This window comes from Prosopis cineraria, unplaced genomic scaffold, assembly GCF_029017545.1.
Source record: "Prosopis cineraria cultivar Desert tree isolate PC_DT_omini unplaced genomic scaffold, ASM2901754v1 PC7, whole genome shotgun sequence".
In the NCBI taxonomy this organism is placed as follows: Eukaryota; Viridiplantae; Streptophyta; class Magnoliopsida; order Fabales; family Fabaceae; genus Prosopis; species Prosopis cineraria.
Genome location: NW_026555338.1, coordinates 37,168,704 through 37,192,468, shown reverse-complemented (window position 1 = coordinate 37,192,468; position 23,765 = coordinate 37,168,704). Strand labels below are relative to the sequence as shown.

The 23,765-nt window shown below is 31.5% G+C and overlaps 2 protein-coding genes across 4 annotated transcripts; both read left to right on the top strand.

Moving 5' to 3' along the window:
* The first annotated feature begins 1,293 nt into the window (after nucleotides 1-1,293).
* Nucleotides 1,294-9,854, top strand: LOC129316030 (vacuolar protein sorting-associated protein 41 homolog). 3 transcript variants are annotated; one of them, XM_054960267.1, is made up of 20 exons: nucleotides 1,294-1,713; nucleotides 2,220-2,489; nucleotides 2,599-2,781; nucleotides 2,977-3,237; nucleotides 3,870-4,002; nucleotides 4,120-4,210; nucleotides 4,972-5,074; nucleotides 5,542-5,645; nucleotides 5,723-5,816; nucleotides 5,916-6,071; nucleotides 6,155-6,217; nucleotides 6,335-6,400; nucleotides 6,795-6,995; nucleotides 8,137-8,214; nucleotides 8,320-8,439; nucleotides 8,538-8,618; nucleotides 8,721-8,806; nucleotides 9,065-9,146; nucleotides 9,259-9,439; nucleotides 9,540-9,854. In XM_054960267.1, exons 1-20 carry the CDS (start codon nucleotides 1,456-1,458, stop codon nucleotides 9,755-9,757), a joined length of 2,829 nt encoding a protein of 942 aa, XP_054816242.1. In that variant the 5' UTR covers nucleotides 1,294-1,455; the 3' UTR covers nucleotides 9,758-9,854. The 3 variants fall into 3 exon arrangements, with proteins under 3 accessions (XP_054816242.1, XP_054816241.1, XP_054816240.1); XM_054960266.1 differs by having other exon boundaries at nucleotides 2,602-2,781; nucleotides 9,259-9,854; XM_054960265.1 differs by having other exon boundaries at nucleotides 9,259-9,854.
* Nucleotides 9,855-14,895: 5,041 nt separating this feature from the next.
* Nucleotides 14,896-18,421, top strand: LOC129316417 (uncharacterized). Its single transcript, XM_054960839.1, has 9 exons — nucleotides 14,896-15,340; nucleotides 15,452-15,641; nucleotides 16,109-16,242; nucleotides 16,345-16,457; nucleotides 16,538-16,781; nucleotides 17,265-17,417; nucleotides 17,561-17,640; nucleotides 17,743-17,792; nucleotides 17,962-18,421. The coding sequence occupies exons 1-9, from the start codon at nucleotides 14,936-14,938 to the stop codon at nucleotides 18,108-18,110; spliced, it is 1,518 nt and encodes a 505-aa protein (XP_054816814.1). The 5' UTR covers nucleotides 14,896-14,935; the 3' UTR covers nucleotides 18,111-18,421.
* Nucleotides 18,422-23,765: the final 5,344 nt, after the last annotated feature.

The window sequence follows — 23,765 nt, the reverse complement described above, 5'->3', positions numbered from 1 at the left end:
GCTAATTTAAAACAATTCAATCAATTTATATTAAGTTAATGAATTATAACAATTGAATTGTTTTGAATTACAAATATCAGATTGAGTTTTTCAAAATCAAGAAATTGTGTAGGGAGTAAGTAGTTTAATTCCATGTTAAAGTTTATAAGTTAAACTAATAATTGAGTAAAAATTATTGAACTTACAAAAAATTTAAGCTTCCAAAGCCACGAATAATGTGTTAAAAGTTTGAATCTGTAAAATACCAATATTTCAAATTACATCACATATCCTATTGAAATTGTATCCGATATCGATGCTTCTTTAATATGTATTCATAGAGCATCAAAATATTTTTTGTATTTTTTATACATATCCGATACTTATAAATTTTATGACTTGAAATTATATTTTTTAAAAAATAAAAGTACCAATATGTCAGATATGTACATTATAGATTGTGATTGGTTAATTAATGTTTAATATATTTGGCCAAAAATTATTTAATACTCCATCCGTTTAAAATTATAAGGTATTTTTAACTAAATTTTACCTCAATAAAGTAGTTATCTATTCTTAAACTAACTCAATCTCTTTATATTTACATCTATTAAATACCTTATAATAAACATAAAATCATTATTAATAAAGATACTTTTAAAAAAAGCTAATAATTATACATTAAAAGATTAAAAATGTCTTACATTTATAAACATATAACTCTTTAAAAAATACCTTATATTTTTAAACGGAGAAAGTATATACATATGAGCTATAAAAGGAAAATTCTTATTCTTATTTGCTGTGAGATAATTTTTAGTAGCTTTTAGTAGTATCCTTATTTTATAAAATTTATATAAAACATTTTTTTAAAAAAATATATCTAAAACTCTAAAAGGATGTTTGGCAATCTATTCTCATAACAATTTTCTATTTTTTAAAATAAAAGAATAAAAAAATTTATTTAATATCATGTCTTTAAAAGGTATTTAAAAAAAAAAATAAAATATTATTTTAAAAAATAAAAAATAAAAACAAATTTTAAATATTCTGAAATTATTATTCTAAAGAATAAAAAAGAATAAAAAAATATCTATTTTTATTATTTTTTATTCTTAAAATATATTTTATAAAACATTAATTTTCATTATAAAATAAAAATAACTTTAAATAGTTTTATAATTATTAGTTTTTCCCTTTGATCCGTACAGAAACGATAGAGGGAGTCGCCTGCCCTCGATACGCAGCACGCTTTCTGTTGTTGTCGCGTAGCCAATTAATATCATTTATTCACCTAAAGCCATGTATGTGTGCTTCACGCTAGCCCAGCCACCCCTCGTGCTTCTTCCATCATCTTCTTCACTTTCACAGCCCAATTAAAAAAGAAAACCAAGCCTGTCAAAAGAGAACAAACAGATCAACTCCTTTCTTCAATCGTCCCTCTCAACTGAACTTGGATTAGACTAAGGATTTGGAATGGCGTCGATTCCGTCTGAGAACGGCGTCGAAGGAGATGACGAGCGAGAAGAGGAGGACGAAGAAGAGGAGGAAGAGGAGGAAGAGGGGGAGGAGGAAGATGAAGAGGAGCCTAGGCTTAAGTACCAGAGATTGGGAGGCAGCATACCTTCCTTGCTAGCAAGTGATGCGGCGTCCTGTATTGCGGTTGCCGACCGGATGATCGCTCTTGGCTCCCATGCTGGCACCGTTCACATACTAGATTTTCTTGGCAATCAGGTGACCTAACACTCTCATTTCGTTTCGTCATTTATAGTGGACGATGGATCTTTTGGATCCAATTTCGTCTGGTGTTGCACTATTTATTTAAAATTCGAGCTTTCATATCAACTTTGGAGCTTTCTACTGCATTTCCCCTTTTCTTTTTAACTTCTTTTCATTCTTTCTGGAACTTGTTTCTATGTTTTAATGTTTTATAGCGAGTGCTTGGCATCATGAGGGTTAGGTTGCGAGCCTCGTTTCACTAGACTCAAAATGGTTCCTTTCCCTTGCTTTTATCATGAGTGAGCGCTTGTTTGCGTTGTCTGTTTCTTCAAGTGGTTGTTAAGAATTATGTCTATCATTACTCGTACTGTTTCAGGGTCCTTAGAGGCCACACTGTACGCACCATATATCTTATGCAATGTCATGGAGGATTGCTTGTAGCTTCTGGAATGCCACAGCCAATAGCAGACATGTTATTGTATTGTTTCTAAAATCTCTCTAATCGAATTTCCCTATTACAGGTGAAAGAATTCTCGGCTCATTCTGCCGTTGTTAACGACCTTTGCTTTGACATAGAAGGTGAATATATTGGAAGCTGTTCTGATGACGGATCGGTTGTGATAAACAGCCTTTTCTCGGATGAGAAAATAAAATTTGGGTATCATCGCCCATTGAAGGCAATTGCTCTTGACCCAGATTATTCAAGAAAAACATCTAGGAGATTCGTCGCTGGTGGCCTAGCTGGCCATTTATTTCTTAATTCAAAGAAATGGTTAGGCTATCGTGATCAGGTTTTGGATTCTTCTAACCCTAGGAACACAATTGCTCACTAGTCCTTCAATTTATTATTTATTAACCATAGAAATAACGCCTAAAAAACAAAAAACAAAAAATAAAAAGCAGGTTCTGCACTCTGGTGAAGGTCCAATACATGCAGTGAAATGGAGAACAAGTCTTGTTGCTTGGGCAAATGATGCAGGAGTGAAGGTTTATGATACTGCCAATGACCAGCGTATAACTTTTATTGAAAGACCACGCAATAGTCCCCGCCCTGAGCTATTGCCTCCCCACCTGGTTTGGCAGGTTTGTCAAATCTCTAAGTAGACATGCATGCTATTCGAACATGGGCATTGTGGCAGGTGGATGCCACAGCTATAGTTAAATCTGAGGCTTGTTTTAGACTTTTAGTTATTTGAACAGCTGCATGATCACCGTACAATTCATTGTTGTATTATCTCTTGACAAGACGGAAGCCTGATGTCCTTCAATCACACACAGGATGACACCCTCTTGGTTATTGGGTGGGGTACGTCTGTCAAAATTGCATCAATAAGAGCACATCACCATAAAATAGCCAATGGGACATACAGGCAATTTCCCTTGTCTGGGACGAACCAAGTGGATATTGTGGCATCTTTCCAAACCACCTATTTCATCTCGGGAATTGCACCCTTTGGTGATGCTTTGGTTGTTCTAGCTTATATTCCTGCAGAAAAGGATGGAGAAAGGGATTTTAGTAGCACTGCTCCTTCACGTCAGGTATGTTATGCTAGTTGCACTCAATGATAAAATTCATTCAACTTTTCATAGAGACATTTCACCTCCTATTTGTACCATCTCTATCTTCTCTTGCCTTTTCAAGCTGCAGCCTTGTGTACTTTGTTTATGTTTCCTAAGATAACTAAGATGAAGGGTTTGTAGCTTCCAAATTTTTAAATTTACAGTGGTCATAGTCTGGTCCATATTACTGGGATGCAATGGAAGTTTATAATTTTCATTGTAAAGGATCAAATCATGATAGGTCTCATTGGAATTTTAGATTGCATCATACCTTTAAATACGTTTCCTTACCATATTAACATAATGCTGCTTCTTACAAACTAGTCAATCATATATACACTCTGCTATTACATTCTCTATTGTGGTATAGGTCAGGAATTTTGTTATCATATTCTTTGTTAGTACTCTTAGCTAGCATCGTTTGTTTTGAAATGGAGATCTTATCTAGAACTAACTGCACAATGTCCATTAAATTTAAATATGGGAAGAATGTAAAACGATAATCACATATCATAAAAGGCTAGAACCGTGAAGCCACTATGATACCATCATCCTCATTAAATTTGAAAGTTTGCTGCGTTCTTAAGGTGAATAAACATAAGTTTCAACAGGGCAATGCACAAAGACCAGAAGTACGTGTAGTTACATGGAATAATGATGAACTTTCAACAGATGCTCTACCAGTACATGGCTTTGAGCATTACAAGGCAAAGGACTATTCCCTTGCTCACACTCCCTTCTCAGGTTGACATTTGGTTAGCATTGTTTATTATCTGTATTATGTGAATGAATTGGATTTGCATAATAACAGTAATAGCAGCAGTTGTAGTAGTAGTAGTAACTTCTTTCTTTCAAATTTAGGTAGCAGTTATGCTGGTGGTCAGTGGGCTGCAGGTGATGAACCTCATTACTACATTGTATCGCCAAAGGATGTTGTCATTGCAAAACCAAGGTTAATGTTAACTTCTTTAAATTATTATACTTCTCGTAGGGATTGATGCATTTATATAAGAATTATAACCAGAAAAAGCATGTCTGGAACCTTATCTGTCTGACTATCATTATTTATACATTTTGTGCTCTTCTTCATATTAATGATGTGCCCTTCCAATGCCAGCTATCTTTTAGGCATGGAGGAATATCCTAATGCTATGATTTATATGTTGACTTGCATGTTCACTATTTGCCTAATTTGTTGCTTCGCATATATTAGAAATTAAGAATTCTAATTTAAGGAACCATTTTTGTTACTCCTTGTTGTAATGACTAAAGAAAATTAGATGTTGTTTTTCTGTCTCTGTGGTCCTTCTCGGTTCAACTCAGTTAATCAAAGTCCAATATAACTTCCAGATATATAATGGTTTGATACCAAGAAAGAAGAAAAGAAAAGAAATTAGATCCCTCAAAGTGTGTACAAAAAATCATCAATCCCCTTTTCTGTGCCAGATCTCTCTAGATATTTATTTCATTCCATTTGGTAGGAAAATAAGTATCTCCCCCCCCTCCCCATATACTTTCCCCCTTCAACTTATTGCTCTCTAGACCACAACTTCGGCATTAATGAATAATTACCTTATCCATTGGCCTCAAGTGACTGGAAAAATTAAATAAAAACAAATGAAATCTGGATTTCAGCTTTTTTCTCAAAAATTGTGAAGGAAACTTTCTAAACATATCTGAAATGTTTGTTTTATGTTATGACTTATTAAACAGGGATGCTGAAGATCATATTACTTGGCTTCTTCAACATGGCTGGCATGAAAAAGCTTTGGCTGTGGTTGAATCTGGTCAAGGACGGAGTGAACTTCTTGATGAGGTAGTTAAATTAAATCGATGTGCTCCCTTTGTTTATGATTATTAAAGTCAGATGTGTATCCTCATACCAGTAAAAACGTGTGTACTGCTCAATTGTAAACCATGAATATGTATGCATATGGAGACACTTGTTTTTGTTGATTACATGTATCTGAATATTTATAATCATGTATTGCTTAACTATTGGTATTTTTGTTCTTTGAAAAAACTTTTAACCTTCCATAATTTGTGTGCTTGCATTATATAAACCTGCATATCCCCTGTGCCTATGTATGCACGTGGGAGAAAATTAAAATTAATTTGATCACTATTGGAGCATGATTGGTTGTGATTCTAATCTCTCAAGTCTTTGTACTATATATTAGTAGTAATCTCTGTTTCCTTCAAGTTGAATTTGAGCATCTACGGATGATTGATGTTTTTCCCCACTCTCTTTTTTATTCCAAATTTTTGGACCTACCTCTATAGGTGGGTTCTAGGTATCTTGATCATCTTATTGTGGAAAGGAAATATGCTGAAGCGGCTTCTTTGTGTCCCAAGTTGCTCCGTGGATCAGCTTCAGCATGGGAGAGGTACAACATGCCATTATCTCTCAGTCTATTCTGTTATAATTCTTTTTTGTTGATTGTCACTAGACTTCTTCCAACAGATGGGTTTTTCACTTTGCTCATCTTCGTCAACTCCCTGTTCTGGTTCCTTATATGCCCATAGAGAACCCCAGACTGCGTGATACTGCCTATGAGGTAAATTAAATAATTACTATTACAATTAGTGTTTGTTAGAAGCATCTATGATAAACTGACTTGAATAAAATATTATCTATTTTGCTTTTTGTTCAACAGGTTGCTCTTGTTGCATTGGCTACAAATCCATCCTATCATAAGAGTCTCCTCTCCACAGTAAAATCCTGGCCATCTGTAATTTATTCTGCATTGCCGGTTATTTCAGCCATAGAACCTCAGATTAATACTTCATCTATGACTGATTCAGTCAAGGAGGTTAGTCTGGTCAATTATATATGCCTTGAGTCTGATAACATTTGCTTATATTAGCATTAAATTGTTCCTCTTTGTGCGTGCAGGCATTGGCAGAATTATATGCAATTGATGGGCAATATGAGAAAGCTTTTTCATTGTATGCTGATGTAAGTGGTGTTGATCTGTTTTTCCTGTGTCCGGCGAGTAATAAATTGCTTGAATATCATAAAAATTCTCTGGGACTAATGTCTTTTAACCTATTCTGTGTTGGTTGAAATATTTAGCTTATAAAGCCAGAAGTGTTTGACTTCATTGATAAACACAATCTACATGATGCAGTTCGGGAGAAGGTATGGTGTAATTTGTGAATTTGGAATTTATTTTAGAATATTCCATGTTTCCTATGTATTTTTTATTATTTTTGAAAATTCATATTTCATTTCTCTTCACCTGCATTTAATTTTTAGCCTTATTGTACTTGAAGAGCCTTGTGTAGTAAACTGGGATAATGATAATTTACGCCATCATATTTCTTGGATTTATTTAATGTATATGAACAAGCAAATTGACCAAGGGAGAATTATCGGTGGTATTCATATTTGTTTGATATTAGACTTAGACCCCAACAGTCCTACAGTTTCTCAGATCCTTTAGAAACCTAGTGCATAGAGTTGCTCTTCTTTTTGCACTAGGTTTCTTTACTTGATCATTTCACACTTACTTGTCTAATCTATGCCTGTTCAGGTTGTCCAACTGATGATTCTTGATTGCAAGCGTGCTGTTTCTCTGTTAATCCAAAACAGGGACTCAATAAGCCCAGCCGAAGTTGTGAAGCAACTTCTCAATGCTAATAATAAGTGTGATTACAGATATTTCTTATATTTATATCTCCATTCACTGTTTGAAGTAAACCCACATGCTGGGAAGGACTTTCATGATATGCAGGTATCTTTCCCTTCTTTCTTTTGAAATTTCCATCCTTTGATTTGGATTCTTAAGTTTGTAGTTGAATGCAATATCTCTATTGGCAATAGATGAATGCCACGATGAACAGTTACTAGGAATCCAATCCAAAGTGCTGCCGCATTGTGTACATGTCAGAAATTATCCTGCTATCTGTGATTCCGCATTAAGCAACCAGCTCCAACCAAGTTCAAGGCGAAAGCTATATAAAACATTTGAAAGGAAAATTTAGGAACCATTAGTAAATAATTTTTATTAATGATTTAATGTTGAACTTACAAAAAAACTTAGATGTTTATTCATTTGATGGTCCAAAAAAAAAAAAAAGGTGTCACTATGTGACCTTAATGATAAGGGGTTGTTTTGGTGGCACCGTGGCAGAATGGAATATGATGGAAAAGAAAATAGAAAGAGGAGGTGATTTTGTAATTTAGAAATGTGTTGCTACAGCAACAACAGTCAAGATGATTTCACTAGGAGCTATACGAGTTGCATGATGTTATGGCGCTCTATCAACAATCATATCTTTAGATAAATTGTTAACCGAAAAATCTCTTTCAATAACTTCATTGAGTGTTGAGTGTTCACTAGTCTTTCTCTACCCTTCTTCACAGGACTTAAAATTGTCTATTTCACCATTCTCATCAGCATCTCCAACAACCTTCTTTGTATATGCCTAAACTATTTTTGGATTGCGTTTCTAAATAAATAAATAATGACAAGTTACTTTGAAATAACTGTATCAGGGGCATAATGTATGTTACATATTCTTTTTTTCAATGGAAATGGAAAGCTTTTTATTTCCGTGTACCAAACATATTTTGCCATGTTCCCGTCATTGCATGAAAACACTTCTGTTTAGTAACCTTTAGCTATTGCTACAATTTATGTTTGCAAACTTCAAATAATCTCTGGTTATGGCCTGGCTTTACTTTGATGTGGTCTTGCCATGTCATTATGGATATGTTAGTGAACTTACTTGGTGCTTTATTCTTCTTGGATATGCCTTAAACTTGTCTCTGTTGTACTATACCTGTATTCTGCATCTAAACATAAACAACGGTCATGTGAATCTTGTGAATGTATTTTATGGCCCTAATGTCAAATTTTGTTACCTGTGTAGGTAGAACTTTATGCAGACTTTGATCCAAAAATGCTACTTCCATTCCTTCGTAGCAGTCAGCATTATACCCTTGAGAAGGTGAGATCAATCAGATATTAATGTTGAAATTTATATCTTTTTCTTGGTCAAAGAAATTTCTATGTATTCATTCTTGTGAATCAAAGTCATAGTATTTTATTTCAGGCTCACGAAATTTGCGTCAAAAGAAATTTGTTGAGGGAGCAAGTATTCATCTTAGGAAGGATGGGAAACTCAAAGCAAGCCCTGGCTGTCATTATTAATGATTTGGGGGATATAGAGGAGGTATCTCATTTTTGCCTATTTAAAGTGGCTCTTGTATTTTTTGTATTTTTTTTGTGAATTATATAATTAGTGAAACATTACAATTTTGCATTGCACAGGCTGTAGAGTTTGTTAATATGCAGCATGATGATGAACTCTGGGAAGAGCTAATCAAGCAATGTCTTCACAAACCTGAAATGGTATGTGCTGACAACTAAATTGGGGATACAAGATGTATATATTCACATGCTTTGTATACCTGCTCATGCTCGCTTGTTCTAAGCTTGATTTGTAACTGTCAGGTGGGCATGCTATTGGAGCACACTGTTGGAAATCTTGATCCCCTCTACATTGTGAATAAGGTTCCCAATGGATTGGAAATACCTCGGTGAGTAACAAGTATGACCTGACAGCATTTTGTATCATCTATTACATAGAACATATTCAAGGAAGAGTCCGTGATTATCTGGGTTAGAAATTGAGTAAGCAGATGTCCATGTCTCTAATCTTAGATCTTCATGTCAATCACCATGTTTTAATTCCAATTGCGATCGGATTGTTTTTTTCCCCTCATTTTCAAGGATAGCCATGTTATGGATACGTTTGTCTTCACTAACTATTGTTTCTGTATCGGCTTTTCTTACAGGCTCAGGGATCGGCTGGTTAAAATTATTACTGATTACAGAACCGAAACCTCACTCAGACATGGATGCAATGATATCCTTAAGGTGCTCCACCCACCCACCCACCCTTTCCATAGTATAGGAAAAATTTTCGAATACCAAAAGTTGGTTACAGCTACCAAGAAAATATCTTACTGACTTGCTGTCATTGAAACAGGCGGACATTGTTAATCTTTTGATTAAATATAACAATGAGGCAAGGCATGGAATTTATTTAAGTAATGAAGGAGATGATCCACGATCTAAAAGGAATGATGCTTATGCTTCTCAGGCGGTTGAGAAGTCCTCAAGTGTGAGCATGGAAGCCAAGTCGAAGACCAGGGGAGGAGGAAGATGTTGTATATGTTTTGACCCCTTCTCTATACAGAATATATCTGTCATTGTTTTCTTTTGTTGTCATGCGTATCACACTTCTTGTCTTATGGATTCTACCTACAGTAATGGTTACAAGAAAGAGGTTGAAGCACCTTCTCAAGAGGCAGAAACGTGTGATGTTTATAATGATTATGTGGACGATGAGGGCGATGAAGAAGAAGAAACCAAGTCAGGCAGCCCTCGTATGCGTTGTATATTGTGTACTACTGCTGCTAGTTGAGTTTGTGTTTTCTCTGTCTGTGTCTTTGCCCACAGCTTGTGCATGCATGGTTACATCTTAGTTCAGGGTTGCATGTCGATTGTGCACGTGTGGTTTCTCCCTTGTTTCAATTTTGTCCTCAATCTATCATCAATATAGATCATACATATTCTTTTTAATTTTATTCTTTAAAATTTACATTTTTTCTTGTGAGCTGAAATGCCCGCGTGTTTGTGGTTTGCCTTGAACATTTGGTTCAGTTGAAAGGCAGTTCTTTTTAAAGGGAAAATTGCGAGTGCATCTCCATTGAAGGACTCACCTCTTGGTTATTAACTCTTGAGTCTCGAATTGCAAGAAAGAAATTCCTTCAAGATAATTTAAAATAAGATTATGCATGTCAATAAAATTCAATCATAACATTTTATATATTTTGTCAAAATAAAATTATAAACTTTCAAATCATATGGTATTGGTGATAAAATAAAAGGCAAGTCTATGACAAGCTGTATGGGCAAGCGAAACGGTTTTAAACAAAATATGAGTAGAGGTCTTGATTCAAGTAACAAAATTAAATCGTGAAAGAATAAAGATATTAATATCATGTGTAAAAATTTAATTTTTAAACATAATTTTGTTTATATTTTAACTTTCTAATTTCATTTTTTTAAAAATTATTATTATTATTTTGAATTACGATATACATCCCTCTATTTTTATCTAAAATAATTAATATATAATTAAAAATATATTAATTTAATTAAACTGGTTCGACTCTGGTTTAATCTCAGTCAGAACACATTAACTCTTGAATCAATTAATTACTTTGCTTAGAAATACAACAAAAGCGTTAACATAATGTATCTATTACGTTGGCACCCAAAAAAAAAAAAAATCCCTATTACATCGAGATATCTTCAAATAAAATTTTGCCACTATACTTTTCACACGCTAAATGGCTGCCTCATAAGTATGAAGGGCGACTTTTGCAGATTCCACCACATGTATGGTGAGGTGATAATCGATTTCCATGCAATTATTGAAAGAACCAAAATAAGGGCGATTACAATTTACAAGGTGTGGTTGTGATTTGAAATCCCAACCGAAGGATAGAGAAGTGAATGTGAACATGGGCAGAAGAATGATTCCTGGGGACAGCCAAACCATCATGCCTCATCTCACAGTCCTATTTATTGGACCATTGTGTTTTTCTTGTTCATTGTTGTTCTTGTCAAAACTAAATGTAGAAAACAAATTAATTGTAATAAGTAATAGCAGTAAGAAGATATTACCTTTATCCTAAATTATAAGATAATTTAGAAGGTAATGTGGTATTATAAAATATAAAATAATTTGACAAAGATAAGGATTTATTAAATGTACTTTTTTAATATCACCCTTCCCTCCTTATCATTTTCTCTCTCTTTAATCATTAAAGGTTATATTAAATGAATAGTATTTTTAAAATTTTATTTTTTTTTATTTTTAAAAAATTAAGTTTGTAAATTATATTTAATGAACTTTATGTGCATGTGTAATTTTGTCTAAACTTATTTTATAAATTATTTTTTTCATTCTAAAATATAAAATAATTTGAGAGAAGATTGGGAATACCAATAAAATATAATGATGATATTTTACAAACTTACTTTTTCATAATAAAACTATAAACTTTTAAAAATGCTCGTACACACTTAATTAGTATGTTATAATATCATTTTAGTTCTTTCTTTATTTAAAAGATAACATTGAAAAAGTATTATTAATAAAATTTTATTTTTTTTCAAATTCTTTTATTTTGAGACAAAAAATTTCTCTAATATAATCTCATAATTTGGGACTGAGGGAGGAAGATGGGGGAAGAGGGACTCTCCTTTTCTGTTCTCTTCTTTTCTCTCCACTTCCCCCATCTCCACCCTTCATTAGTTTTATTTTTCTAAAAAAATTATTTAATAAAATAATATTAAAGGTGGAGATGGGGAAAGCGGAGAGAAAAAAAGAAAAAGAATAGGAGAGTCCCTTCACCCAGAAGACAGAGGGAGAACTTGACCTACGTTGTGTCACCCAAGCCCTGTTACCAATGAATAGACAACCCGTCAATTTTAGCCTGACAGTCATGATAAACTTAATTGGTCTTTTAATTAATGTCTCTAGACCACGACATATAACATTGGTGACCCATTTACAATTCTAAAAAAAAAAGCCAAAAGAAAAACTTTAATCTCTGAAAAAATGTGCATCTTATTAATTATATCATCATTATATTTCTTATGTAAGTCCCTTAATAATGAAAATTAAAGTTCTAATGCATTATTCATAATAATAATAATAATAATAATAAATGAAGTAGAGATATAATTAGAATACAATTATAAAAACTACCTAATATTTTATATTTTAGATCAAATATAATTTTTAGAAGACATCTTATATTATGATCTGAATGGGGATATCTACTTTTTTATTATTGTCTTCTTAAAAAAAATAACTGAATCATTAAAATCAATTTAGGCGTGATAAATATATTACAAATACAAATTTCTTTCCAATAATACGCTTATTTACGAAGCTGAGTAGTGAATTTTAATAATTAATTTCATTAATGCACAGCCAATTCCAAGCAAGGAAATGGAGGTAAAAAAGAAAAACTCCAATAAATGCTCAAAGACAAGAGGTTGTTGCCTTTTCAAAGTAGGAGACTAAAGAATCCGCCGACAAAAAGGATAGGAGGGAGAATCATTAATGCCATTTCAATCAATTATCAATTAATCTACTAATGATTAATTGTAAACATTCCTTTTCTCCGAGGATCTCACACACTTCCCCTTGCTTCACTGTGGGGCCTAGCCTGCTTCAAAGTTCACCTCAATCGTATCCTGATCGATATTTCCAGTCATCACAAAATGATTAAACACTTTAGCCAGGTAGCTTCACTGAGTTTCAAAATGTAATTAACTAGATTTGATGTCATATTTTCTCCCTTATTCACCACTAATGCATCTGCTTAATTAGAAGAGCCTTAATTGTCCGAAGATACTCCCTCTGGTCCTTTTTATGTGAAACTATTAGCAACTTTATGTAAATTAACGAAGGCTTTTAAAATTAGTTATTTCTGGTAAAAAATTAAAATTACCCTCAATAAAAAGTCATTAGTCAGAGGATTTTATTTAATTAGTTATAAAAATTTATAATTGGTTAGAAAAAATTAATACTTTTAGACCAAAAATGTTATCATAAAATATAGAGTAAAATACATTGACTTTCTGTCTATTTTATCTTAATTACATATGCATCCCCTTTGTTTTTAAAACTTATATGAACATCCTCTAAAACCAAAATAGTTAGAAAACACATACTTTCCTTTTACTAAGTCACTTCCATTGAACTATTAATTGATTGTTAAGTCACATGTGTTGAATTAAAAATACTCCTATTTAAATGTGGATGTTATCTAAAAATTATTCTCAAGTTACCACAAATATTTAACTTATACTTTTTATCCTTTTTAGTCATGTTTTAATTTTTTTAGTTATGCAAACTTATTTATTTAGTATTTTTTTAAATATTTAATATTTCAAACATTAAAAAAACCTTAATAACATGGAGATTTAATATAATCAGATATGAGTTAGTCAATATACTTTATATTTACTTTTATAATTTTAAAATAGTATTTTGATTATTAATTTAAATATTGTTGTACTTAATTAGTTGGGAAAGAGGATAAACAACTAGATTATAAAGGTAAATTAAAGTTTGGACGGATCGTGATAACATTCCCAGATTTTTCAAAATTCTCGGGTGGTAGAATAAAAAAATAATGGTAAATTAACAATTTTAAATTTTCTAATATAATTATAAATAAAAATTAAATATTTTAGAATATTTCTAACAGTTGGACTACCATATAAATTTTGAAAATAAAGAGAAAGTTGCTGTAATTTTAATAAAATGAAAGGAAGGTTGGTGCATTTTATTTTTTAAAAAAATATGCTGAGTAAGGGCCAGGATAGTTCTATGTAGCTTGTATGCTATTGTTTTGTCCACAGCATCTCGTTTTATGGACAAAACTGACACGTCAATGACTCGGATAAAGTTGACGGCTATCGGTCCCGTTTTCATTATTAGCCAATTGCTAAGTTTCATAGTTGATTTGTTACGGCCCCAAAAACCACTGACAACTCCACATCCACACGTTGTAAATTGGGTTCATGCATTCAACTCACTGCAGTTAGTCCGTGAACATGTGTTAATTTGTTTAAATTTGATAGGAGGAATTACGTTGAAGTTTTATACATAAAAATTAATTATTATAAAATTTAGTAGCAATTAAATTGAGAAGATTGATAATAATTGTTAATTTTTTTAATTCAATTATCATTGAACTATATAATAATTAATTTTTTTTTGTAAAACTTGAATGTAATTTTTTTTTTAAATTTTAATTTGTTATATGTGGTAATCTATAGTCAAGTAAACCATCACATGAGTCAACCAGGTTGATAAATCTTATTCCCACTTTCATCTTCCATGTTATAAAAGAATAATTTATTTTATTTTAAATTTTTATCATAAATTTCTCCTCTTACCTTAATTAAGTGTTGATATAAAAAATATGTTATTAAAACATATATTTAATAGGGCGAGGTTAGAAATTTATTACATTTTAAAATAAAGTTAATAATTTTTAAGATTTTTTAATTATAATAAAATATGTTGGAAGTAACTTATAAATAAAATTATGAAAAATACAACGCATAAAAATAGAAGATAATGACAAAAAAAATAAAATTTAAATAATAAGAGAACAAAACACAATCCTTACAGCTAATTAGATAAAACAGACAAAACAAATGATCATTCACAAAGAAAAAACGAGTTGTTAAAACCATAAATCTTGCGATAAAACAAAGACAATGAATCTCAATAACATAAGATACGCCAAATTAAAAGATAAAAACTGTTAACTTCTTTCCATTGATTTTCTTGAAGCTAGGGGCATGCAAAGAATCACGGCAAATATATTACTGTTTTTTTTTTTTTTTTGTCCAGCCAAATATATTGGCACTAATTAAGATTAGCCACATTATTAACCACACCAGAGAGGATATAATATCATTATGCCTCTCCTAGTGCTTGAAAATTATATGATAAAGCAGGCTCAACTCTGCGAAGTATCCTTATATAACGACGTGTTCTTAACTTATCATTCACATCCAACCTAGAAACGAAATAAGGAGGAGCCCTCTGCTCCTTAATTGCAATGGAACACCCCAAGTCATTCCAATGCCTTATTCTCCTCATCTCTTTCATATTTTCAGCCTATTTGACTGCAACACAATCTTCAGTCATTCCAAGGTTGAGCCCTATAGGGGACATACCTTTACACGACACTGCAGCCCTGACAGCAGATGATCCAGATACAGGGGACTTGAAAACTTTCTATTACCCACAGACCCTGGATCACTTCAACTACAGGCCAGAAAGCTACACAACATTTCCACAAAGATATGCGATCAATTCTAAGTACTGGGGTGGAGCCAATTCCAGTGCTCCCATATTTGCGTACTTTGGCGCAGAAGGGCCCATAGATGGTGCCCTTAATGGCTCCATTGGATTTCTCAATGATAACGCCCCTTCCTTTAAGGCTCTCATAGTTTATATAGAGGTACTACAGTGGCACATTCCCTCTATTTTTTTTTAAAACTGATATTCAGTAATACACTGATTCCAAGGTCTAGCATGTGATTTTTTTTTTTCTTTTTCCTTTTCGGATCAGCACCGGTACTATGGGAAATCGGTTCCATTTGGATCCTTGGAAGAAGCTATGAAGAATGCAGAAAATAGAGGGTATTTCAGCTCTGCTCAAGCTATTGCAGATTATGCAGAAATCATCAGACATATAAAGTATAAACAGCTGAATGCCCTGAAGTCTCCAGTGATTGTTATTGGGGGATCATATGGTGGAAGTAAGCTCCTCAAGTAACCTTAACAGTTTCTACATATATACACATACATACAGTAACAGAGCCAAGACCATCAATTAGAGAGACAAATTTTTTAAAAAATAATTTAAAAATTTTAAAAAATAATTTTTTATATCTATCATATTACTAGGCTTTGAATTAAAAGGTTAAAAAAATAAAATACGGGTGAAGAGAAAGAATTAAATGAATTTAATGTTCAAAATATATTAAAAAAAGAGATGCAAAATATGAAAAGAAGGAGATGTAAAATCTAAAATCTCATTAAATGAAGTTCATGGTCAAAATATATTGAAAAAAAAATGGAAAATATGAAAGGAAGGAGATGTAAAATCTAAAATCTCATAACAATAATTAGAAATTTTTTTCAAGTGAAGGGGCACATTCTCCCTTCACTGCATGCATATGCATACTGCCATTTGCTGTTGAGTTAATACATTATTGTTCTGCAGTGCTTGCTGCATGGTTTAGACTCAAATATCCCCAGATGGCTCTCGGTGCACTTGCCTCATCAGCTCCAGTTCTCTATTTTGAAAAGATTACACCATCGGACTGTTACTATTCTGTTGTCACGGGGGATTTTCAAGTAACATACCATGGTTTAATTTTCTGATCTGACCTCGCAAATTTTCACATCAAAATGCATTAAAAAGAAGCTTCAATGATGAACTGATATGTATCTATGCAGGAAGCAAGTGAGAGTTGTTATGAAACCATCCTCGAGTCCTGGTCTGAAATTGACAGAGTAGCTTCTGAGCCAGATGGCCTTTCCATCCTTAGTGAGAGATTCAACACTTGCCGGTACACTACGTCATCATCCTTAAGCTTTGAGTCCATTAACTCACTTCCTGATTAATTATTGCACTGGAACATTTTTGTAGTCCTCTGAGATCACCTTCTGAGTTGAAAGACTACCTGGAGACGATGTATACTTCTGCAGCTCAATATAACCGACCACCGTCTTATCCAGTTACTGTGATTTGTGGCGGCATTGATGGAGCCTCTTTTGGAAGTGATATTCTCAGTAAGATATATGCAGGTGTAGTGGCGTATGAGGGTAACGGTACGTGCAAAGTCAATGGCCCTATCAATTCGAATGTGACTGCTGACGGTTGGAGCTGGCAGGTTAGGTAGCTTACAAGGTTATCACAACTTGGCATTTTCATACGCTCTCTCTTTCAAATGCTTAACTGTCTAATTTAGCAATGGCACTATATATGATAAACACAATATAACTAACGAAATGCAGTAACTTCCAAAATATGTGTTCAATCCCACAAAAAAAGTTGAATTTCAACTAATATAAAACTAAACTTGCTGAAAGTACACAGCTAAGTCTAAATCTGTATATTAAACCACAATAGCCAAGGTTTAGATCCTTGTTACTAAATTAAAGCGTGGCTTACGTTGGCTTGGTTAGCTGCAGCTAGCAATGAGTGCTTTTGATGGTCTGTTTTAAACCTAAGACATTTATCCTAATATTTCCACCCTCTTTTACCATTTGAGCTTAAATTTGGAATGACTAATTAATTATGATGGATGAGAAATCATGTGCATATATAAATATTTACATCCTTAGAATGATATGAGACTGTTCTTCACTTGTAGACATGTAGTGAGATGGTGATCCCTTTAGGGCGTGGAAATGATACAATGTTTCCACCTGCCCTTTTCCATATCAAGAGCTTTATGAGGGATTGCAAAGAGACATATGGTGTCCTTCCTCGGCCTCATTGGGTCACTACTTACTATGGAGGCCACGTAAGTTCTTGTGTTGTTCTCTTTGTTAACATTCATGTAGACTCGTTCTCATTAAGATGTACTGTTTACTACATGTATGACGTTAAATTGCTTCCTTTTGTGAGGTATGAAAGCTTCGTTTTTCGTTTTGACCGTTGGCACAGCATATCAAATTGGTCCTTCAAAGGTTTGGGAGCAACATCATTTTCTCAAATGGGCTCAGAGATCCATTTAGTTGCGGGGGGTAAGCAACCTAAAACCCAAAATTTTCTACTATCTCGATGTTCAGAGCGATAATTAAAAACTGCATCGTGTAAATCTGGGGGGTGTGTGTGTGTATTTTCAGGGTTCTGGACAACATATCGGACAGTATCGTTGCCATCACTACAGTCAACGGTATTCTCTAATTAATTAATTAATTAATTACATCACAGTCAAGGATCTCCAATTTCCTAACGTTTTCTTTTCGAACAATCAAACACTATCTTGTATGAAGGACCAAGAGAAATACAGAGAGAAGAAGGAACACTAGGTTAACTTCTGATCGGAAACGTTGATTTTTCAGGATCTCACTGCTTGGATATTCTGCCTGCTGCTGCAAAGCCAGGCGATGATCCAGAGTGGCTTGTCAAACAAAGAGAGGAAGAGCTCCAGATAATTCAAGGGTGGCTCGAACAGTACTATGCCGATCTTCGCCCGCTCAAAGTCTACTAAATGTGCCGCAGAAAATTATTGGAGCCAAAATTGATGCATTAAAATTGCATTATTTTAATAAAAAATGCCCCTAATATCTGTAACATCAACAATAATTGTCCTCTCAATTCAATAACAACGCGAACCCCCTTGTGAAAAGGAGATTGTGGGTTCTATATGAATTTGGTGAGTGTTTCAGTGGTCCCTGTGTGTTGTCTTTTTCGGTAAAAAATGGGCTGCTCTTTCTTATAAGCGAATGAATAAATATGTAACTTTGTATGAGTGTTTGTATTTTATCCTTTTTAAATAAAACAATTATTGTTGATGATTTACTAGTTGAGGTGTATTGCACTATTGCCCCTTAATTCTTATCTTTGACTATCTATGTTTCAATGCTTCTAATTACGGCAAAAAAAAAAGGGGGGGGGGGGGCATAGAGCGAGCTTTCATATTATCCGGAAAAGACTGATATAAGTATATCTAATTTTAGATGTTTCCGTTATAACGGTTCAGTTATTTCTTTTTTTGTCCCCCTTGAGCATAAGTTATTTTTAAAATTAAAGTATTTGAAGTTAAATTATAAAAAGTCTCCTGCATTTTAATACAAGAATATTAAAATTTGTCCCCAGAGTCCAAATAATTTTAGTAAAGTTCTATATTAAAATTGAAGTGGCAATATATCCGGTTTTATTACAATATATCGAATTTCATTGAAATTAATTAAATCAATAAAAAAATTGGCTGGAAGAAGAGTTCTATTCATTTACAAATTAAAAGATACTCCATCTGGTTCTATTTAATAATTTTTAATAAAAACAAAATGATAAAAATAAATATAAAAAATAATGAAGGGTCCTGTAAGTAGGATCAAAATTAATTTTCTCTTTTTACCTTATAAATAGGAACAAAGGAGTAAGATAACTAGTTATTATAGAATAGGATCTCCCACAATTTAGACGAATCCCTACAGAGGATGCAATAATTTTAATTTTCTTAAGAGATTAAAGAAATGACCGTTTTAAATGTAAGAATAAAAATTTTAATTAAAATTACAAAGAATTATTGATTTATAAATGAATTATATATATATATATATATTTCTTTTTTTTAATTGGGCACATGAATCTTGCACTAAATGTGAGTGAGGATTCAAATCTCAATTGAATTAACCTTTTCAATTAGACTCAACTCAAAAAAAAATTTCAACTACACCATGCAACATAATTAATGCGTGCAATGTTTAAAGTTGCTTTGATGTGGGTCAGCTGCATCGTTATTGTGGATATATACTCGCGAGGTTACTTAATAATGTATCTAAGTAATGAAGGAGATCGATGAGCCGCGACCTGAAAGGACTCAAGTGTGAGCATGGAAGCCAAGTCAACGACAAGGGGAATAGGAAGATGTTGTATATGTTTTGAGCCCTTCTCTATACAGAAAATATGTGTCATTGTTTTCTTTTGCTGCCATGCGTATCATCACACTTGCTGTCTAATGGATTCTGCCTACAGTAATGGTTACAAGAAAGAGGTCGAAGCACCTCCTTAAGGGGCCGAAACATGTGATGTTTGTATTTCCACCTCCTATCTATAAGATGATGTCTCTATAATCATTTCATGGTTCATAATATATAAGATTTTCCAGAATTTGGTGAAAGATTCATGACATATTTCTCAAAATATAATGCTCTCTTCACGCAACCAACTCCCAGTCTTATATGCTTTAAACAAAATAAGCCCTCAATTTATTTGGAGTAGGGAGTGATTAATATTATAATAAAGGTTAATGACTTAAACTAGTGATTGTTTTGAAATGTTTTGATAATTTTTTTTAAAAAAATTGGATCCATTAATTAATTTTAACCGCTTTTCTTAAACTATTTAATCAACTGGTAAGTATCCTGTGAAAATAATTTTTTAGTATAAGTCATAAATAAATTATTATTATTATTATTATTATTATTATTAATGTGTGAAAAAATAAAATATAATTTAATATTTTTTAAGAATTAATTAAACAGCCTCAACCCCAAAGCATAAAGTCATGGAAATAAAGTGAATTTTTTGCAGCTCAACCCATTCTTCCTATAAGAATAACCATCCTCCAAGTCAATTTTTAACTTTTAAAAATAAAAATAAGATGATTGGAAGCTAAGATAATTGATAAGAGAATGGTAGGGATGACCAGTGAGGAATCAGGGAAAAAGAAAATTAAGATAAAAAAGTTGAAGATATAATTTCTATATAATTCAGTTAAAAAAACACAAATATAATTTACTGAAGGGCATAAAATGAAAATGAAATATAACGAAAACATTTTATCAATCATGACCGCACATATATAAGGGTTCATATAAACTAGAAAAAAATTTAACATTTTGTTTTAGCAAATAATATTGTCATTTATCTTAATCACAAAATGTGAAAAATCCAACATCAACTGAGAACTATGAATTGTCTTTAATTAAAGTGTCCATGCATACTACAAAACTTAATTAAAAAGAAAATCCAGAGAGCGAGAGAGAGCCCCAATAATCCAAAAGCAAGTTAAATTAGAATACCAAAATTTGTAGAGAAGATTTGCAAGGAAATTTTTATGCCTACAAATTGTGATAATGGCTGTAGATTAAAATAAGATAACTTATAGAATGATAAAAAAGACCTCAAGAGGCAATCAACATATAAATTTAAGGAAAAAAAATAAGTGAAATGTATAATAGAGGAATATTGAAAATCAATAAAATATTTTTTAACATAATGCACATGGGTTAGTAAAAAGGATTGCATCATTTATGCAAAAAAAGAATCTGTAGGCATCAAGGCCTCTTCTACTATAAGAAGCACATCTTCCTACAATATATAGATATGAAGGAAGATAAATTCTCAATACTCTTTATCAATGCATTCAAAAAAACTATTAAAAAAATGAAAATATTAATAGCTAAATCTATCACTAATAAGCAAAATTCATCACTAATTTTAGCTTTAGTAGCGAATCGTCCATCACTAATTTTTATCACAAATACAACGTTATTAATTTAGTGACCAAAACGAATATGTTACTATTAGTAACAGAAAATATCTATCACTAATTAACAAACTTTTGTCATTACTTTATTTTATAATTAAAAATTTTTTATGAGTTAAATCACTATCATGTCACCTCCCATGCTATCTTACAAGTACACATTACTTGCCACTCACCATGCCATAGTCAATTAGACTTTCATGACTCGTTACCATCATGTCAACAATCTATTTTAATTCTCTTTAAATGTGTAACAATCTATTTTAATTCTCTTTAAATGTGACATTGCCTCATCTTGAACATAAAAATTTTTCTCTTTTCATATGTGCCTTTGCCAGTTGAGCTGTGATGGCTTTTCATTATTAATATGCAAAATTTAATATATATATAATATATATATATATTTACTTAATCAACACATATATATAACTTAAATGTATTTTATATATTTAATATATTATTATTTAAATATGTTGATAATATATAGTATCACATACACACATAACACATGCGTATATAATTCAATATTTATTATTTAATAAATATATTATTTAATACCAAATAATATATATTATGAAAATAAATATTTGTAAATATCATTTTATATTATCTATGTTATAATTAAAATATTTTCATATGGTAAAAATTTTATTTTATATTTAAATTTACATAATAAAATAAAAAATAATTTTGTTTGTTATATAATTTTATATTATATATTTTACTTATAACAAGAGAAAAATTATTTATGAAATTATTTAATGTGATAATTTTGAAATTTTTTTATGTGAACCTCTCTATGCATGCTATAAATTGCTTATTTTTATAAAATATTTGAGCTCATTTTTAAAATATTTTCAATTAAAATATTTCTCACTAATATAAAGATTTAATGACAGATTTAAATTGGTTACTAAATTTATAAAATTTAACCAAAATGTGATGACATCTTATATCCGTCCCTAATTTTAATTTTTTTATATCCGTCCCTAATTTTAATTTTTTTAGTAGTGAAAAAAAAATCTACAAATAAAATGAATAATATAAGAATTTTAAAATAAAACTATCATAGAGAAATACTAGAGGAGATCATACATATTTCAACAACTTCATCAAGAAATTTTAATGTCCTTCACAAGTTGATAGTATATGACTTATATTTCTAACAATGCACTCACACGATGGGAGAGCAAATCCTATATGTTAGTTTACTTTTTGGTGGGGTCGCTTGAGATTGTATTGTGAATGAACAAAGAGTTGGTGATAATCCCCTCATGTTGATGCAATCATCTTCATGTGGCTGGAAAAGCATAGAGCAAAGCATGGGGGAGGCTACCATTGAAAAGAGAAATCATCATGATAGTTTAGAGAGACACAGAGGGGGACACATCTTGCAAATTGAGAGGTCATGGGGGAAGTTAAGATAGAATATGGAGGTTAACATGGGAAGCAATATGCAAAAACATAGATCTAAAAATTAGGGAAAGTCAAATTAAGGGGTAGTTATTAGAACAAGAAATTATTAAATAAATTAATTTCAACATAAATAATTATAAAATATGATACATCATTAATTTCAAAATACAAAATTAAAGAGAATATGATATGATATTAGATAATAGAGATCATGGGATATGGAAGTAATTCATGATTGAAAAGTTTTGCATCTAAATCTAAATTTTATAAATTTAAAATTTAAAATATTTAAAGTAATAGTTATTAAAGGGATAGTTATTAGAATGAAAAAAATCTATTATAATAATCAAACAATAAATTTAAATGTAAATAATTGTAAAGTAAGATACATCACAATTTTGAAATACAAAAATAAAGGAGTAATGATATTAGAGAATAGAGATCATAGAAAATGAAAGTTATTCATAATTTAAAATTTTCATACTTAAATCTAATTCAATTTTTTCAGATCATGGGCAGTTTCTTTTTTCCGTATTTCATTAAGAATAAAAGATGAGTGATATAGAATTTTGTATTAAAAATTTAAAATTTTATAACAAGAAAAAGTGATATGGAAGTTTGGATAATAAAAATAATGAGAGAGAAAAGTTAAGAAATAAATGAGGAAATTAATAAAGGAGTTAAGAGAATGGAAGTTACAATTATAATAATGGATGTAATGGAAGTGAGAATTAAGAAATAAAATATAAATATAAATTAAAATTAATTTCTTAAATCGATCTTACATGGCTTCATGAAATAGCATATTTTAAAAAATAGGAACACATCATTCATAGATATAGGCTTGTTTATATATATATAATATATATTTGGTTAAAAGGATTTATTATATTACTAACACAAGTGTTTTCTTTGAATGCGCGACGATTTTAGAGGGAAAAAAGTATAATTACGTCGAAATAGTTTTTATTATAATTATATTAATTTATTTTATTAGAAATACAACAGAAACGTTAAAATATATCTCTATTACATCTAGATATTTTTGAGTAAAATCTTGTGAGTATACATTTCACGCGCCAAATAGCTGCCTCATAAGTATGAAGGGCGACTTTTGCAGGTTCCACCACATGCGTGGTGAGGTGATCATTGATTTCCATACAATTATTGAAAAGAACCAAATGAGGGGAATTACAATGCTGTGGTTGTGGCTTGAAATACCGAAAGAATGAT

Excerpts from the sequence above, each read along its gene's own strand:
- LOC129316030 (XM_054960265.1), top strand. The coding sequence starts at position 1,456 with ATGGCGTCGATTCCGTCTGAGAACGGCGTCGAAGGAGATGACGAGCGA. Across the intron at positions 8,440-8,537 it reads ATTTGGGGGATATAGAGGAG|GCTGTAGAGTTTGTTAATAT; the intron begins GTATCTCATTTT and ends TGCATTGCACAG. Across the intron at positions 9,147-9,258 it reads GATGCAATGATATCCTTAAG|GCGGACATTGTTAATCTTTT; the intron begins GTGCTCCACCCA and ends TCATTGAAACAG.
- LOC129316417 (XM_054960839.1), top strand. The coding sequence starts at position 14,936 with ATGGAACACCCCAAGTCATTCCAATGCCTTATTCTCCTCATCTCTTTC. Across the intron at positions 15,341-15,451 it reads CTCTCATAGTTTATATAGAG|CACCGGTACTATGGGAAATC; the intron begins GTACTACAGTGG and ends TTTTCGGATCAG. Across the intron at positions 17,418-17,560 it reads CTACTTACTATGGAGGCCAC|CATATCAAATTGGTCCTTCA; the intron begins GTAAGTTCTTGT and ends CCGTTGGCACAG.